Source organism: Rissa tridactyla, chromosome Z, assembly GCF_028500815.1.
Source record: "Rissa tridactyla isolate bRisTri1 chromosome Z, bRisTri1.patW.cur.20221130, whole genome shotgun sequence".
Classification (NCBI taxonomy): Eukaryota; Metazoa; Chordata; class Aves; order Charadriiformes; family Laridae; genus Rissa; species Rissa tridactyla.
Window position 1 is genome coordinate 659,875 of NC_071497.1, and position 18,897 is coordinate 678,771.

Consider the following 18,897-nt stretch of genomic DNA (forward strand, 5'->3'; position numbering starts at 1 on the left):
AGGAATGCTTCCAGGCGGGTTTGGAATTTCTCCAGAGACGGAGACTCCCCCACCTCTCTGGGCAGCCTGTGCCAGGGCTCTGCTACCCTCAAAGTGAAGAAGTTCCTCCTCACGTTTAGGTGGAACTTCCTACGCTCAAGTTTGTTTCCTTTACCTCTTGTCCTGTCCCTGGGCCCCACTGAGAAGAGCCTGGCCCCATCCTCCTGACACCCACCCTTTCAGTATTTGTAAGTGTTGATGAGATTCCCCCCTCAGCCGTCCTTTTTCCAGACTGAAGAGACCCAAATCCCTCAGCCTTCCTTCATCAGAGAGGTGTTCCAGTGCCCTCAGCATCTTGGTAGCCCTTTGCTGTCCCCTCTCCAGCAGTTCCCCGTCCTTCTTGAACCGGGGAGCCCAGAACTGGACACGGCGCTCCAGATGTGGCTTCACCAAGGCAGATTAGAGGGGAAGGATGACCTCCCTCCACCTGCTGGCCACACTCCTCTTGATGCATGAGCTGGGCCAAGCAGTCCCCGCCAAGAGCCCCAGGGCTTCTCCCGGCCTCACAGGGCCCCACGGAAGGCCCAGTGGGGCCTGGGGAGCCGCGGGGCTCCCTGGGGCTCCCCGCGGGGCCCGGCAGAGCCCCTCCAGCTGCCTGGGGAACAGCAGGGCTCCCCGGGGCCGCAAGCGGGATCCAATGCAGTCCCTCCAGCTGTCGGGGGCGGCGGGGCTCCGCAGGGGTGCGAGGGGGGGCCCGGCAGAGCAGGTCCCCTACGGGTGTCTCCGCCTCCAGCGCCTCTCAGCCTCTCCCCAGGCGGCTCCCGTTCAGTAACCGACCCGCAGCGCCTCAGCCACTCCCCTTCCCCGGCGGCGCCGGCATCAGCCACCCACGGCGGAGGCCGGGCCGGGGCGGGCAGCGCGGAGTGCCCGGCCCCCCGCTTTCGCTTTCGCTTTGCCTCCCGCCATCGCGACGGGCGGCAGCGGCGGCGCTGGGGGCCGGCGGCCGCGGCAGGCAGTCTGGGGGCTGCCGGGGCTGCGGCGCGGCGCGGTGCGGTGCGGCGCGGTGCGGTGCGGTGCCGCGCCACGCGCCCCAGGGCTGTGCCCAGCGGGGGAATTCCCGCCGTTCCTTCCCGGCTCCCTCAGGCGGCGGGTGTAAAATGGCGCCGCGGCGGCGGGCCGGGCCGCCCCCATGGCCGTCGTTGGCCGTGGCGGCGGGGCTGGTGGGGCTGCTGAGCGCGGCTCTGGCTCTCGGCGGTGACAGCACGCCCTTCCCCTGGCAGGGGGTGAGACTCCCCAAGGATGTTGTCCCACTGCGTTACCACCTCGTCATCCATCCCAACCTCACCACCCTGACCTTCGCCGGCAGCGCCGCCATCGAGGTTACAGTCACCTGGCAGACCAGTGCGGTAGTCCTGCACAGCAAGCACCTGGGGATCGCCAGGGCCACCGTCGAGGCTGGCCACGGCCGCCCGGAGCAGGAGGCGCGGGTGGTGGAGCACCAGGCCCTGGAGCAGGTGGCACTCCTCACCGCTGAGCCCCTGCGGGCTGGGCACAACTACACCCTCCGCATCCAGTACCGGGCAAATCTCTCCGAGTCCTTCCATGGCTTTTATAAAAGCACCTACAGGACCCGGGAAGGAGAACTCAGGTAACCCTTTTTGGAGGGCTGGAGCCCCTCTGCTGTGAGGACAGGCTGAGAGAGCTGGGGGGGTTCAGCCTGGAGAAGAGAAGGCTCCGGGGAGACCTTCCAGCCCCTTCCAGGCCCTAAAGGGGCTCCAGGAAAGCTGGGGAGGGACTCTGGAGCAGGGAGGGGAGCCGTGGGACAAGAAGGAGCAGGTTTAAACTGGAAGAGGGGAGATTTAGGTGAGATCTGAGGAAGAAGTTCTTGGCTGTGAAGGTGGTGAGCCCCTGGCCCAGGTTGCCCAGAGCAGCTGTGGCTGCCCCATCCCTGGAGGGGTTCAAGGCCAGGTTGGCCGGGGCTTGGAGCAACCTGGGCTGGTGGGAGGTGTCCCTGCCCAGGGCAGGGGGTGCCACTGGGTGGGCTTTAAGGTCCCCTCCAACTCTAAACATTCTGTGATTCTATGATTCTGTGATATGCAAAAGCTTTTGGTAGTACCTGTAGTTACTGTGTAAATGTGAAATTACTCTGTTTTCAGACATCGCTGTGTGTATGAAGGTGTTTGACCGTAACCCTTTTTTTTCCCCCCACTTAGAGTGCTTGCAGCAACACAGTTTGAGCCGACAGCTGCGCGAATGGCCTTCCCATGTTTTGATGAACCAGCCTTCAAAGCCAGGTTCTCAATTAAGATCAGGAGGGAACCAAAGCACCTTGCGCTGTCCAATATGCCAATTGTAGGTGGATACTTTTAATGATGTGCTGTTGACTGATGATCTTTGAAACACAAAAGCAAAAGGAGAACAGAATATTCAGGCAGTTGCTTTTATTGGGAATGATGACCTGAACATGTTTGGTGAGACACTGGCCCAGGTTGCCCAGGGGCGTGGTAGACACCCCATCCCTGGAGACATTCCAGGCCATGCTGGGCAGGGCTCTGAGCAACCTGACCTAGTTGAAGAGGTCCCTGCTCATGGCAGGGGGGTTGGACTAGATGGCCTTTAAAGGTCCTTTCCAAGCTTCCCTCCCCTCCCCTCCCCTCCCCTCCCCTTCCCATTAGCGTGTGTGTGCTATTGCTGGTAGTCTTGACACAAGGTTAAAACAGAATGAAGAAAATAATGCATCGTATGGGTTCCTGCTTCTCAGCAGAAGTGTGAGAATGATCAGCACAGCGCAGCCTCCAAAATCTTTCTTTTACTCACACAATGCTTTCCATGTTGATCTTAGATTTTAAGATGAATGATGAAATGTGTGTGAATAAGTACATGATGCATGTGTCTTAACTTAATTGTCAGATAAACAGGACTTTCTCTGTGAAAAAAAAAAATAACCTTTGGACTTCTAAAAAAACATCTCAGAGTGAGAGTGCTGTACATGTAGTAGCTACAGATATTGTTTGTGATTATAAATACGTATGCATATATGGGCTTAACTGTGTTTTGTACATTGGATCTTCCTTTGGGCGTAAGAGATTCTCCGTAAGTTCTTCTGTTCTATTAGTTGCTGGTTTGCAAGGAAACTAACCTTTATACGAGGGAACAGCACTTCCCACCCCTCACCCAAGTACCTTTCAAAAATGAAAAGTCTGGAAAGTTGGTGTAACAAAAATCAATTCTTTTGTAGAGAAACAGATAAAAAAATGACTAAGGAGTGAGTGCCAGTGTTACAGTTCAGTGGGGCTAAACGTGTTGCCGGTCAAGTTGGTCAGCTAGGGCTCTCTGTAACCAAGAGGGGAAATGGATACCTCCAACAGTGCCTCATTTTATGCGAAACCACACACCCGAGGTAGCTGAGTCACGATTTGGAGGAGCTCGCTTCTCTCGCGTGTAACAGCGGCTGCTGAGATTTATACAGCTGCTGATCAGCTAAAGTTGTGTGAGATTAATTCCCTCGGTGTGAGATTAATTAATTCCATCGGTGTGAGCAGAGATTAATTCCATCGGTGGGCTCAACAGCGTTTTTGTTTTTCTGGTTTTACCGGTGTAGAAGTAAGTAACGCTTCTGAATGGAAGTGCCCCTATGTCTATACGTATGCGCAGTTCCGTTCTCGCTGTGGGGAAGGGTGGGCACGGGGATGGCTTTTTTCCAGTATGTCTTTGTAAAGTAATGTAATATCTTTAAACTGTAACGTAGTATCTATCTTTAAAATGCAGTATCTGTAAAGTGAGAAGAAAGACAGCAACTGCTGGTGCCAGGGTCCTCGCAGGTAGTACACTGGGTGATGCGCTGTGCTCGTTTTTTAGGTGAAGTCTGTGAATCTAACTCCCTGGCTTGTTGAGGACCATTTTGATACCACTGTCAAGATGAGTACGTACCTCGTGGCCTTTATCGTTTCGGACTTTAAATCCGTCAGCAAAATAACCAGTCGCGGAGTTAAGGTAACTCTGTCTCATTTTCTAAGAGCTTTTTTGTATTTAAGTCTGTATGAATACATAATGTTTTACTTTGCAGTTAGATCATCTGATTTATATGTCTCGACGTTTTACAGGAGGGAAAAGAGAGAAAGGAATTGATTCTGTACTTGGGTGATCAATTTGCATTCTGGGCTTTGTGAGTTTCACGGGTTTTTGGTAACGGGCTTACTTCTTAGACAGTTACATGCATTGGTGACAGCTTGTTTCATCTAAGATTGTATAATTAAACACAAATGAACTCCAGTTTTCATGGAGTATCAGCACTAATGGAAACCTGTGTCAGTTGAGTGACTCTATCGTGGTAGGGCTGGAAATAGTCGAAGTCTTTGGAGGGGTGTGGTGGTTCTCGTGGGTGAGTTTTAACACTTGTTTTCCTAATTCCGATAATGTTTTTCTGCAAATGTTTCAGTAGCCCGTGTGCGAGACGTGATAGGCATGTGCTCTAGTGTCCCTTTTTATGGTCATCGAAGTAACTGTGGTAAAGAGCAACTTCTGTAAGCTTTTGATGTTGGGGTTGAAGTGCTGCCTGCTTGTCTGCCGTAGATTTCTGTGTATACGGTGCCAGACAAGATCAAGCAAGCTGATTACGCGTTGGATGCTGCGGTGAAACTTTTAGACTTCTATGAGGATTACTTCAGCATTCCATATCCTTTACCGAAACAAGGTAAGTGTTAAATAATTTCATGCATTCAAGAACATTATTAAGCACCGACAGTAAAATACCACAAAACCAGAAATTTAGAGTATTAAGACAGGGCCCAGATTGGCTCAGAGGCTTTTGGAGTAAGTGTCTGCTTGACAGCACTTGAGGAAAAGCTCCACTGGGAGCTGAAGATCCTTGTCTTCTGCGTAGAGCTTTTTTTGAAAGTATGTTTTTGCAATTACATTAAAGAGAGCCTTTAGAAGTGTGTGTGATACCTGTGCTTATGTGGGAGCAGTCATGAAGTGGGAGGAGCAGGTAAGCGAGTTCTTTATTGAGGAAAACGATACCAGTAGTATTTTAATGTTTTTTTCTAGATTTAGCAGCTCTTCCTGATTTTCAGTCTGGTGCTATGGAAAACTGGGGACTGACCACATACCGGGAATCCGCATTGTTGTATGACCCTGAAAAGTCCTCGGCGTCTTCTAAACTTCGGATTACTATGATAATAGCCCATGAGCTGGCTCATCAGGTGAGATCTGGGGAAGAATAAGGAGTTCAGAAGGGCCTGCAGAGGGGTCAGGGTTGATGGATGCTGTGCGGGGAGGAGGGTCTTGGAGCTGGAAGCTGAAAAAAGCGGCCTCTGCTTGAGGGCTCGTCTGTGAACGAGGAGGACTGCTTTTGGGGAAGGAGTGCTGGCAGGCTGCACCGACGCGCAGGGCTGGAGGTACAATTGCGTTCAGTCCAGCAGCTCCAGCACTGTGGGGCCTTTGCACCGTTGACAGCCCTTGAAATTAATTTTAGGCCGCCAAAATGGGAACATGGAAGTTTGGAAAGGTGCGCCATTTCGTACGTGGCTTCCCTGCCAAACGGGGTTTCTTTGCAAGGTTTCTTGTGAGTGGAATGTGAGTAGAAGCCCATGTTTTGCTGTATTACTGCTAAAAGGAGAATGCAATGGGAAGAGGCCAGAGCAAGCTGTATCACTAGCAAAAGGTTCCGTAGCGGTCAATAACATACCCTAAATGCAGCTTCATAAATCACAGAATCACAGAAACTTCAGAGTTGGACGGGACCTCTAGAGATCATCTAGTCCCACTCCCCTGCCAAAGCAGGATTGTCCAGAGCACATCCCTCAGGGCTGCATCCAGGCGGGTCTTGAAAATCTCCAGAGAAGGGGACTCCACACCCTCCCTGGGCAGCCTGTTCCAGTGCTCTGTCACCCTCACCGTAAAGAAGTTTTTCCGTGTATTTGAACGGAACTTCCTGTGTTCTAACTTGTGCCCGTTGCCCCTCGTGCTGTCACTGGGAACCAATGAAAAGAGGCTGGCACCATCCTCCTTCAACCCACCCTTTAGATACTTATATGCCATAATAAGGTCTCCCCTCGGCCTTCTCTTCTCCAGGCTAAAGAGTCCCAGCTCTCTCAGCCTTTCCTCATAAGGGAGATGCTCCAGTCCCTCAATCATCTTAGGTGCCCTGCGCTGGACCCGCTCCAGTAGTTCCCTGTCCCTCTTGAAGCGGGGAGCCCAAAACTGGACGCAGTATTCCAGCTGTGGCCTCACCAGTGCAGAGTAGAGGGGGAGAATGACCTCCTTCGACCCGCTGGCCACACTCTTCCCTATGTAGCCCAGGATTCCATTGGCCTTTTTGGCAACAAGGGCACATTGTTGGCTCGTGGATAATTTACTGTCTACCAGGACCCCCAGATCCTTCTCCTCAGAACTACTTCCCAGCAGGTCCACCCCTAACCTATACTGGTGCTTAGCATTCTTCCTCCCCAGGTGGAGGACCTTGCACTTGCTTTTGTTGAACCTCATTTGGTTCTTCTCTGCCCAGCTCTCCAGCCTGTCCAGGTCACGCTGGATGGCAGCACGGCCCTCCGGAGTGTCAGCCACCCCTCCCAGCTTGGTATCATCAGCAAACTTGCTGAGGATACACTCTGTCCCATCATCCAGGTCATTAGTGAATATACTGAACAAAACTGGACGGAGTATTGACCCCTGGGAGACACCACTGGTTACAGGCCTCCAACTGGACTCTGTGCCGCTGATCACAACCCTCTGAGCTCTGTCGCGCAGCCAGCTCTCGATCCACCTCACCATCACCTCATCTAGCCCATACTTCCTCAGCTTCCTAATGAGGATGTTGTGGGAGACAGTGTCAAAAGCCTTGCTAAAGTCAAGGTAGATGACATCTACGGCTCTCCCCTCATCCAGCCAACCCGTTATAACATCATAGAAAGCTATCAGATTGGTCAGGCATAATTTGCCCTTGGTAAATCCATGCTGACCACTTCCAATAACTTCCTGTTCCTCTATGTGTTTGGAGACGACATCCAGAATGAGTCGCTCCATTACCTTCCCGGGGACAGAGGTGAGACTAACCGGTCTGTAGTTCCCTGGCTCCTCCTTCTTGCCTTTTTTAAAGATTGGAGCGATGTCAGCCTTCCTCCAGTCCTCAGGCACCTCTCCTGTTCCCCACGACCTTTCAAAGACGATGGAGAGTGGTCTAGCAATAACATCTGCCAGCCCTCTCAATGCAATGCAACCTTTGTGAGAAATTGTGTATTTAATGTCAGAAGTCCTTTTTTTTTTCCCCCAGTGGTTTGGCAACCTTGTTACCATGGAGTGGTGGAATGACCTGTGGTTAAATGAAGGGTTTGCGAAGTTTATGGAGTTCGTCTCAGTCAGCGTTACCCATCCAGAACTGAGAGTTGTAAGCAGCTGTTACTGTATTTTTGTTTTATAACTGCCTTCTAAATCCACTACTGAGTAAGGACAAAGATGAAACAGATTAGTGCTGTGAACCACTTTTAAATTTCTGTTTGATAGGATGATCTGACGTTAACTGGGAAGGATAGGAATATGGATTTAACTATATGTAAATGTTTTCGTGAACTGATGACGGAAGTTAACGATTGCGGTGCAAACGTATTCTTTTTTTGAAGAGACTTAGACTTCCAAAAAAGTAAAGAAATTCTTTTGTCTGATTTCTTCCAAGAGGGTCAGATTTGAAAACACCAAAATCCTTCCACTAGCTCTAGCAGAGGCCCGATACGTGACATTTTCTGCCGAAGTCAGATGGACGGTGCATCTGGGCAGAATTTTGCCATAGCCTAAGTGGCTACGATAATAGGGAAATTCACATTTTTCCTTTTTTTTCTTTTTTTTTAATTGTTTTTTACGCTTACTGACCACTCTGTCATCAAACTGTTGGAATGTGCAGGTGTCTTTTTGGAGTTATTTTGAAGTCTCACTAGCTCAACTATTTAAGTTAGTTTAAAACACCAGAAGTCACTTGGCTGTCTGTTCTGCTGGTTGGAGGTTATTTTTATGCTCTGGAAGAAAAAGGAAGCTGAGTCGTCTTTTCTTTGTGTGGCTTAAAAGATCATGGGGAACGGACGGAGAAGTGAACGCGTAGGGATTCAGTAGTCACCGAGCAAAATTTAGTAGTAATATTTGGTTCTGCCTCCCATCAGGAAGACTATTTCTTACGGAGATGTTTTGATGCCATGGCAGTGGATGCCTTAAATTCCTCACACGCTATATCTACTTCTGTGGAAGATCCAGCTCAAATTTTAGAAATGTTTGATAGCGTTTCCTATGAGAAGGTAAAGTACATAACTGCTGCTGATTTCAGTTGTGCTGCTTGTACTAGTCAATTGTATTTTACTGATTTTACCCCTACATACAAGATGTCCCTGAGTCACGGTGTTAATTGTTTTATGACTGGAATAATGCCTTGTTGGAAACACCTGGGTGGATTCAAAGGGCAGTTGCGTTTTCGATTTCTCAAATGAGGAAGCCTTTGCTTCTTCTACCTCTTCTGTATCAATTTAGTCTTAAACCACTTTTTTAGGGTCTTAACCCAAGGAGTGTTTTTCACTGGAGCATCGTGTGGTGCTGGCATGTATAGTAATTAAAAAAACCAATAACATCACTTGCTCAATCGGTGATATTTTTAAGAGCAATCGTCACAAAAAGACCAAAGTACTGTTTCAATATGCATAAAACCTGGGTATTTTTTTATTCAGAGGGACGTAGAAAAGTGAACTGCTATGTAGATTAGTGGTATGCTGGAACTCTTCTGAAACAAGCACCTTGCCAGCTAAAGGGGTAGTTGTGTAAACACTTTGTGACTCTTTTTTTCAGGGATCTTGCGTATTAAATATGCTGAGGGACTACCTGACTGCTGATGTGTTTAAAGCTGGACTTGTCCAGTACCTGCAGAAATACAGCTATCAGAATACAAAAAATGAAGATTTGTGGAACAGCATGACAAATGCAAGTATTCCTTATTCTCTTTTTTTTTTTTCAAATTTCGTAACTTCTGGTGTTTTGTCTCTAATATATTACTGAGGACTGTGGCCAGTACTTACGATTATGACATCAAAGCGAGATGACCCAAAACTTTGGGGTTTTTTCCTTTCAGATTTGCCCTACAATAGGTAACGATAAAAATGGACTACAAGGTGATGGTTTTTGCAGAAGCAGCCAACAGTCATCTTCAAGTGCAGTAAGTATCTGGTTTTCCACCTGCCAGTGCTTAGGAGTTTGGCACGTGTCTGTGCCCTCTGATGTTACTGTTCCGTGCCGTGGCATTGATCCGTGCCCCTTCCAAAAGCATCCTTTACCGCTTGAGCACGGTCCTAGGGAGTGTAAAGTTTCCTCAGTTCCACGGGAGATCTGTTTTCTCTGACATCGGACAGAAATCCTACTCCTGTGCCCAGGGCTGATTGCAAAGCAGCAGAACTTAATGAGATGTCATTAACTATATGAGACCGCCCACAAAATAAACAGCTGGAGATGTCATCCAGTCTAACCGCACCTATGTAGAGCTTACCAATACCGAGGGCCTTTTAGAGTTCTGACATACCCGCTTCTGTTTCACTGTCAGTGTACTCCTGTCTTCTTCCTCTTCCTCCGTGTTGTCTTTTTCCCTCACTAAAAACCAGCACTGGACTAACAGAGAACCTCCTGACGTGAGGGCAATGATGGACACCTGGACACTGCAAAAAGGCTTTCCCCTGGTAACTGTCACAGTGAGAGGGAAGAACGTCCACCTGCAGCAGGAGCGCTACGTGAAGGGAGTAGACGCTGCCTTGTCCACAGGGTAAACAAAATGGGGCAATCTCAGCACACAAACCGAAATACTGTCCTATGGCAGACAGTGATGTCCAGTAAGAGCTCTTACAATTGCTTCTCGAGGAGCGCTCCCTGAGCTGTTTGGCTGGGAGGCTTTCCCGGTGTAGCTCGGGATCGGTAGCACTCCTGTCCTTGGACCCCGCACGCCTGGCCACGGTGGCAGAAGCTGCAGAGCTGCCGTGTCTGCGCCTCTGGGCGAGCCCACGCTGGAGACGTGCCAGCGGGACCAGGCTGGAAAGTTTGTAGTGTTGCGGCTTCAGTGTCAGTCATCCCCCAAGCAAACAAAACGAAAGCTGGCTAGGTGCCTCTGGCTCTGCGCTGAGCGCAGAGGTGCGAGTGCAGCGCGTTGCCGTTACCGCGCGGGCAAAGGTATTACTCAGCGGTTGGAGTGGGACAAGTTGGAGAAGCTTTTGTGAAGTTCTTTCATTAAACAAAGCACTTCTGTTTTGCAATAGGTACTCGTGGCACGTTCCTCTAACCTACATTACCAGTAAATCTGACACGGTGGAGAGATTTTTGATGACAACTAAAGCAGGTAATTTCTTTGACGAAATAGGAGATTAATGTATTCAACGTTTGTTTGCAAGCCTTTTAGTTTTGCACAGTTTTTTTCGGACCGGGGAACTGGAACTACTGGTACCGGAGAAGCAATTTTTTGTCAGCCCCGTAATACCACGACGTCAATCTGTTCATGTATTTAGAAACCGTGTTCCTGTGTTCTTTAAATGCCTGAAATGAGAATAACACTGTCATTGGGTGTAGTACGAGGATGTGTTTGAATCAATAAGAAAAAAAAAAGGAGTTCCATTTTCGTTTCCAGATGTCATTATCCTCCCGGAAGAGGTGGAGTGGGTTAAATTCAACGTGGACATGAATGGGTATTACATTGTGCACTACGAAGATGACGGATGGGATCGCCTGATTAACCTTTTGAAAGAGAACCACACAGCAATTAGCAGCAACGACAGAGCCAGTCTGGTTAACAACGTATTCCAGCTCGTGAGGTATGGCCGCCTGCCCAAGTCTGAAGAAAATACAAACTCTGTGTTTCTGCATATATACCACTGGGGAAGGAAGTGCCGATAAGTACGTAGTATTCCTTAAATCTGTTAAGAAGGTGGAGAGCGTATTCTTTTCCTGCTTACAGCAGTGTAAGCCCAGGATTTTTCTTGGTTGCAGTGGATTTATCTAACCCTATTTAGCGAAACATGTTGTGTTCAATATTTGTTGTTGGCTAAGGGAAGGATGCCAGTGTGAAGCGTGAAGCGTGAAGGACTAGGATAATGTTTTTGCACCTGGAAAGATCCCGGTGCCATTTGTTGTTTAGAAACAAGGCTGTTACAGTCATAAAGACGTGATGTGATTCTGATCGGGCTTAATCTTGGTTCCCGGGGATGCATTAGGAAAGGCTGTGTCCTAGAGGCGCTTTCCCAACGTTTGTGCGCAGCTCAGAGAACTAAGGAACCGGCCGAAGTAATTCCCGGTCTGAGCTCCCGGTGTTTGAGAAAGAGGGCAGTGGCAGGGAGATGGGCGATAATTAAGATCGTATGAATTTGAGCTGGCAGCTGAAGGGGATGTCAGCAGGCCTAGTTGCGATGTTCATTTGGACAGCAGAGGAAAGGTCTTTCTCGTTTGGAAAGAGGAGAGTGAAGCGAGATTTTCAGCACGTTCGAGGAGCTTCGAGAGCGAAGGAGGAAGGGACAGCTAGAGATGCAAATTGAGTTAAGCAGAGTTCATTTTGTGATGCGGGACTAGAGCATACTTGTATTTTGAGGCAGAAGAGACGGGTGAATAAGGACAAAATGAGAACGTGTGCAGGGAGCTGACATGGAAAGGAGTCCGAAGAAAAGGATTCACAGAAGGATGAACAAACGAGCAGGGGGAGTGAGCAAAGACCTCTTGGGTGTTCTCTATTTGCTCTTGGAAGAAACCGTTGAGAGGTGTCTGGCAGGGGTAGGAGAGAGTTTGCCGAGTCAGGTAAAGACAGTGAAGGAGCAGTTGGCGTTGTAGCTTCGAGGCTTACTGCAGGCCAAATATCTACATGTTGAGCTGGAAGGGTGTTTTGCCGAGGAGGTCATCTCAGTGGTGGGATTCCTTCTGTACGTGTGTGGTTTGCAGAGCAAAAGCAATAGTGGGAGAGGGCAGGAGGGAGAGGCTCTGCTGGGATAACCTCGGCGCGTGAGAGAGGCGGGGAAAAAGTCGATCTTCCGAGGTCATTCTCTTACAGTCCATTTCTTAGTTCAAAGGTTAAATGTTAGGTTTCATAGCTTGGGTAGCTGCTGAGCAACATTTCACTTCCAAAAGCAGAGTTAAAAAGAGATTTGAAAATACTCTTAAGGCATTCCTATTTGTATAGTTTTCCGCAAAACATTTGACTTAGCTTTTGCTTTTAAGTTTTAATTATAACTTGTTTTATCCCCTGTCGTCTGCTTGCTTAGCGTAAACAAATTGTCGATTTCCAAAGCTTTTGATTTGAGTTTGTACCTGAAACACGAAAGACAAATCATGCCTGTACTCCAGGGTATGAGCGAGCTGATTCCTATATACAGGCTTGTGGAGAGGAGGGATACGGGTGGTACAGAGAAACAGTTAAAGGTAAGGTTTTAAAAATCGAGAATGTTCTAACTCTGCCTGTACCCTATAAAACGCACTTTAAAATATATCTGTGTTGTTTCCGTGTCTTAGGAGTATATAGTCAATCTGTTTAAAGACCTGATTGACAAGCAGTCTTGGAGCGATGAAGGCTCAGTGTCTGAGAGATTTCTTAGGCACTCGCTGCTGCTGTTCGCCTGCGTGCACAGGTACCAGCCGTGCGTGGACAAAGCCAAAGGATATTTTACAGAATGGCAGAAATCCAACGGGACCTTGAGGTCTGTTCTGTAACTATTACTGCCTTTTCTGATACTCTGTTTAATACCAGTAGAGTTAATTTACAAAAAGAGCTAAACTTCAGTCCTTTCCGTGCGCTGAAGTTGAGCCTTCGTGGTTTTCTAACTTAGACTTCACGTTCCCAGCGCCTTCGCAGTTTGGTGCATGATATGTGCCCAAACTAGCGCATACATCATGTGGAACTCCACAACTTGGCTTGGTAAAGATGTTCTGGAAAGCGAAGATAACATGTATTCCCCGATTTACATGTCTGAAGACTGACCTATAGCCGCTGTAAAACCAGTTCCCTACTGTTCATGAACTTCACCTGATGTTTGTTTCTCCTCATGGTGGAAGAACTCCCTAAAACACCCTCCAAAGTACCTCTGAGAGATTGTCCTGGGCAGGCCAAAGGGGACCGTATCGGTATCTCACTGGCCATAGCCATGAAAGGAGCATACAAAAATAAAGGACAAAAAAAAAAATGATGAGTCCAGAATTTCTGGGAGTTGTTTCCAAGGCAGGAGCAACACTGAGATACAGCCTGATACGCTTAAGTGTTTCACAGCGGCAGGGGTCCCTGTCTGATACCCCCCAGGGACCAGTATTTTTGAATAAGTTGTCCGCCGTGCGAGTGGACGTGCGACGGTGACGTGGTTATGTCTCTACCCGTGGTCCTAAATACGCCGTGGAGAGTAACGTGGTCTTCAACTCGTTGTAGCTTGCCAGCAGACGTGAAGGCAGCAGTGTATGCTGTCGGAGCGCAAACATCCGAAGGCTGGGATTTCCTGCTCAGTAAATACAGACTGCACTCCTTCAGCGTAGAGAGAGACGACATCGAATGGGCTCTCAGCCTCAGCAGAAGTAAGGACAAGCTTCAGTGGTAAGTAGTCACACAGGAAGAGCAAGGTGTTTGGAGAAACTTTACGACCATTGAAACGGGAAATAGAATTATTCAGAGTCTCGTTTCAGAGCTTTTGCATTTCATGGCGTATCAAATGCTTTGTAGAGGTAATATGGTCAGAGGAAGTGGCTGCACCTTTTCATTTCTGTGTTCTGGTGCCAGGAGTCAACGCGCTCAGAATTTGCAGCAGCAAATTAGGACAAAATGCAAGATACCTGATCTTTGCTTGATAGACACTTCTTCATTTACCTTACTAGTGACTGTGATTACAGGCACACATGCTGTACGTTTCTTATAAAAATTTGAGGTTTCCTGCTTTTAAGCGAGCTGAGCACCACTGAGGTTTTCAGGGGTTAACTGCAAACCACGCGTTTTGTGACTTCCGCCGTTTGATGGGGGTGACAGCATGCGACACCGATGGAGCTGTGTCCCCGTATCACTGGAGACGTGCTTTAGCTCTTCTGTAATGTCATTATTTATTCTCTGCATTGCATTGCTGTTCGGGCACTTGCAGGTCCGAATTTTCCACTGGCACGTAGTGTAGAACAAATACCTTTCTTTCAGGGGGCGGATGGACTGTCATTAATTTGGAGATTTTGAGTAGGAGCAAACTGTAGCCCCGATTTTATGCTTGGTATTTAGAATACAGGTCTGCCAAGTAGCTGTAACTGTGAAAATAACAGCGATGGGAAAGATGGATGTGGCCGAGGAGTTTGTTGTGAGAAGTCGGAAGTGACCCGGCAGAAATGACGCGTCAGGACCTTTAGAAAAAGGAACTTCCAACCAAAAACTCGGTACCAAATGAGTAATTTGCCAGGTTTATCTCCTGGTCTAAACAACTTCCGTCTCTGCTATTGATTCTTAGGTTAATGGATCAAGGTCTGCGTGGTGACATCGTAAGAACTCAGGATCTTCCACATATTATTGTATTTGTTTCCAAAAACCCAGCCGGCTATCATCTGGCTTGGACGTTTTTGAAAGCAAATTGGGAGAAATTCGTAGAAAAGTAAGGAACAGAAGTTGTTTTACTGCTCTCTCTATCCAATGATACTTTAAAACTCTACTGGCTCCAAAAATAGGCATTTTCTGAGTATCGGTGGTTCTTTTTGCCAGATTTGAACTTGGTTCGAATTCCATAGCCACCATCGTCACTGGAGTGACAAGTCGGTACTCTACAAGGTCACAGCTTGCACAGGTGAGCCATTCAGATTCTGGTTTTAAAACATAGCTGTAGTATAGCTGAAATTAAAATTGGGATTAAATCTTAACATGGTAAAAGCACGGCCAGTTATGAAGCGTCAGGGTAAGACCCTGCGTTTTCCTTGCGAAACGATGGTGTTGGTGATGAGTTAGGTTACTGAAGGAAGAGCATTAAGCCAATGCCCAGGAGGAGGATGTTCTTTGTTTAAGCAGCGGGCCTGGGTGCAGCGTGTCAACGTTTGTCTGCCGTTCGTGCTTTACCTGCCTCTGTTTTTTCTGCCGACTCTGGAGAACAGTGAGAAAAAACCGTTAGGTCTGTTCACTGATTGTACAGAAGACAAATGCTGAAGGCCAGTGAGAAATACACCGCTGTTCTGTATCCTCTATTCTGGGGAAAATTCTCCACGCTCCTGGGTGTCACAGAGGATAATGATTTTGTCGACTTAATCCACAATCCCTGTCGATGGTAAAAAACCCAGACTGGCCCACGTGCAGATATAATGGCATTCCTGACAATGCCTTTTCAGAAGCTGCAATTTTTGTTGCCAGTTTAGACTTTTCTGCTTTACGGCAAAACACAGGCCTAAGTAATGCAACCATATTAAATATAAAAGGAGAGAATATAGAATACGGTCTTCAGTCTTCATTTTAAATCTGAGCGGACTCTCCCAGTCTGTCACGAGCAGCATCTTGGCCAGTGGCAGGGGCTGCAGGGACATTTCCGTGTCCTACCCAGAAATGTGGCTGTGTCTCCCTGGGGATCCGTGGGACTCAGGCACGAGTCTCTGAATCCAGGCAAAGTCACTCTGAGGCTGAGGGAGAAAATCCAGCAGCTCCCTTCCTTGTATCCTATTTGTGTCTCTGTGGTACTTTGTACAAGTATTTGCGTCTTGTATCACACTCATCAAGGTAAATTATCAGAAAATGATGTCTTTAATTTGTACAGTATGTACAGTCACTGTATCTTTTAAAAGCGTCTGCCATTAACGCCAGCTCAAGCCTGAGCCTTGTGATCAGGACTGCCTCCTTGGGGAAAAAAACAAGAGAAAAAAAAAAAGAAAAAAAGTGAAAGAGGCAGCTGCCAATACTTGCAGCAGCCGCGGGGAATGCAGTGAATTCAAGGAGCAGAAGCAGCCTCCAGGTTTCCAGTGGCTGCCTTCCCAAGTGCTTCAAGGGTGAGAGCAGCGGCTTCCCCAAGCACTGGAGGAGGTTGGAGGGTTTTTTTTAGAAAAATGAAAGGAGGTGCAGACGTCCCTGTGTAGGGAAAACTTCCGAAAGTGCTTTGCCATCAACACTTACGCTTCTGCTGCGCCTCCAAATGGTCTGGAGCTGCCGGCAGGCAAAGGTCAGTGGCTCTCCTTGAGCCACTCTAGTAACAGCCGCACGGTCTCTTGTCTGTCCCACACCGTTGTCCCGCCCGTACCAGCAGGAGCACCCGGCCGAGCTTCGGGGGAAGGTGTGTTCGGGAGCAGAGCAGCCACCGGGCAGAGCAGGGGACGCTCAGTCTCCCCGGTGACGTCTGCGCTGAAACACTGCAGCTGCCACGGCTGAAACGGCCACACGGGTTTATTGAACGAGCAGGAACCAGACGACAGCTCCTGCAGCTGCGTTTTTTTATGGTCGAATTTGAAATGTGATCTTGCCGGGCTTGTGAGATCGAGCCGCTACGAAACCGTTTCAAAAAACTCTTCTTGGGATGGCGGGCCGGGGAGCAGGGAGGAAGGGAGGCGGGGCAGAGCCAAGGCCAGGTTCGAGGATCACAAGTTTCTTCTGGTCTTCCTGCGCAACGGAGAGGTGGCCGCCTCTTCATCGACTGTTCTTTCACATTTTTGTCAACAGGTGAAAGAATTCTTCAGTTCTCTGGATGAAAGAAGCGCACAGCTTCGCTGTGTCCAGCAAGCTATCGAAACCATTGAAGACAACATACAATGGATGGATAGAAATTTGGAGAAAGTCAAGACATGGCTGCAAAACAACCATCTGTAAATTAAGGCACCTTGCTTATTTTTGTCAGAAGTAACTGAAAAGGCATGAAAAAGGAGGGCTGGAGGGACAGCTCAATTGGATAGATTTGTTTGGGAGGCACTGTAAGGCGGGCTAATGCTGCTGCTGCTCAGGATTTGTCTGTCTCACGGTTGCGGCTTGCTGGGAACAGACCCGGTCCTTTCGCTGGTGTCTCCCCAGGTGACACTTCTGAGAGAAGGGGGATGCTGTGGCGTGAATTAAGGCGGGGGGGGCGGGGGTTGTGTGACTGCTAGAAATGCGAAATGCATTGCTTCTGAAAAAGCCGAAGGTACTGTGAGATGAACAACCCAGAGGAACTTCCCACCTGCAGGTGCTGACCCTTCGCTGTCGTTCCTGCAAAGGTACAATGGGCCGCGCTACTCGACACTGACACGCGCTACAGCCCTGCCGCGTTGCGGACGCGTCTTTATCCTTAGGGTTTGTGTTCCCAGGGGAGTAATTTTGACAAGCCTGTACCTTGGATCAAGCGTCAGGTAATTAAAAAACCCCCAAGTACCAAGTGTAGTTAAAATTGCCTCAATCAAAGTAAATACGACGAGGCCCATCCCTGCGAGCTCTCTGGCGGTGTCTCAGGGCTGGGGACATTGCGGTGGCTGCACGCTGCCGAGGTGCCCGTAACGCCACCCTCTCGCCGAGTCCTGCCCGGCTCCTCCTGCTGCCGGTGTGGATGCTTTGCCCGCACTGGAAATATTCTTGTGCTTTTAGGTAACAAGTACGTACATTTTCTGTGCAAAAATAAAAAAAAACCAGTTGGTGGATTATACTTCAGATGATTAACCAGCAGTTTGTTTCAGCAGGAATTTTTGCTTTTCATTATCCCTTTTTCACCTAATCGAAATGCAACTGTTGTCACACGTACCCATTGACACTCAACAGGACAGACGGGCATTGCGCTCCTTACGTCTTGCCTGTAGGTCATGATCCCCTGCCCTCTTGTCACCAGGCAGAAGGAGGGGAACTAGGAGAGGAGGGCGGGGAATGGAGGCGGGGAATGGAAGCGGGTACTTGCTGGGGGCAGCAGGAGGTCCCCTCCAGACCCCCCATGCCCCCCCAGCTGCCCGTACAGAACACATACGGGCCTCTGGAGACGGACCATGAGGGAACTAAGGATGCTGATAGAGCCCCATCCGGGGAGTCGCCAAAGCAGCCAGCTCCACGCATTAAGACTGCTGCTGTGAAGAGCAGGAGGAGGGCAACAGTCGTAGGGGGGTCCATTCTGAGGGGAACGGAGGGTCCCGTATGCAGGCCGGACCCTTCCCACAGGGAGGTCTGCTGCCTCCCTGGGGCCCGTGTTAGGGATACCGCCGGGAAGCTTCCTGGCCTGAAACGTCCCTCCGATTATTACCCTCTTTTGATCGTACAGGCAGACGGTGAGGAGCTGGAGAGCAGAAGTCCGAGGGCAATGGAGAAAGATCTCAGGGCCTTGGGACGGCTTGTCAAGGGTTCGGGAGCACAAACTGTGTTCTCCTCTGTCCCTCCTGTTTGGGGACTGACGAATGGGTAAACAAGAAAATCGGACAGATCAACACCTGGCTCCGAAACTGGTGCTACGAGCAGGGCTTTGGGTTCTGTGATCGTAGTTTGATCTGCAGGACGCCGGGCCTGCTCGCTAAGAATGGGAAAAGCCGATCCCGAAAGGGGAAAAGGGCACTAGGCTGAGAGTTAGCAAGGCTCATGGACGGGGCTTTAAACTAGAAACGAAGGGGGAAGGGGATAAAACCAGGCCCGCTAGTAACGAGCCTAGGGATAAAGGGCCAAGGGTGGGGGTGAAGTCGGTAGCCCAGCTCAAGTGCGCCTACACGAATGCACGCAGCATGGGCAACAAACGGGATGAGCTGGAAGCCGTTGTGCAGCAGGACAGCTATGAGGTAGCGGCCATCACGGAAACGTGGTGGGATGACTGTCACGACTGGAATGCTGCGATGGATGGCTATAAGCTCTTCAGAAGGGCCAGGCAAGGAGGGAGAGGCGGGGGTGTGGCTCTGTGCATTAGGGAATGTTTTGATTGTATGGAGCTAGATTCCAGCGATGGTAAAGTCGAGTGTTTATGGGTAAGGACGAAGGGGAAGGCAAATAAGGGAGATGTTGTGCTGGGAGTATGCTACAGA

At 49.1% G+C, this 18,897-nt stretch overlaps 1 protein-coding gene across 1 annotated transcript; it reads left to right on the forward strand.

Moving 5' to 3' along the window:
• The first annotated feature begins 990 nt into the window (after positions 1-990).
• On the forward strand, positions 991-17,552 carry LOC128902694 (endoplasmic reticulum aminopeptidase 1-like). The gene is made up of 18 exons (XM_054186113.1): positions 991-1,627; positions 2,193-2,331; positions 3,838-3,972; positions 4,552-4,672; positions 5,026-5,180; positions 7,250-7,363; positions 8,127-8,258; positions 8,800-8,931; positions 9,080-9,163; positions 9,603-9,760; positions 10,248-10,327; positions 10,613-10,796; positions 12,231-12,387; positions 12,478-12,662; positions 13,382-13,543; positions 14,430-14,570; positions 14,678-14,759; positions 16,604-17,552. The coding sequence occupies exons 1-18, from the start codon at positions 1,137-1,139 to the stop codon at positions 16,748-16,750; spliced, it is 2,799 nt and encodes a 932-aa protein (XP_054042088.1). The 5' UTR covers positions 991-1,136; the 3' UTR covers positions 16,751-17,552.
• The last annotated feature ends 1,345 nt before the right edge of the window (positions 17,553-18,897 follow it).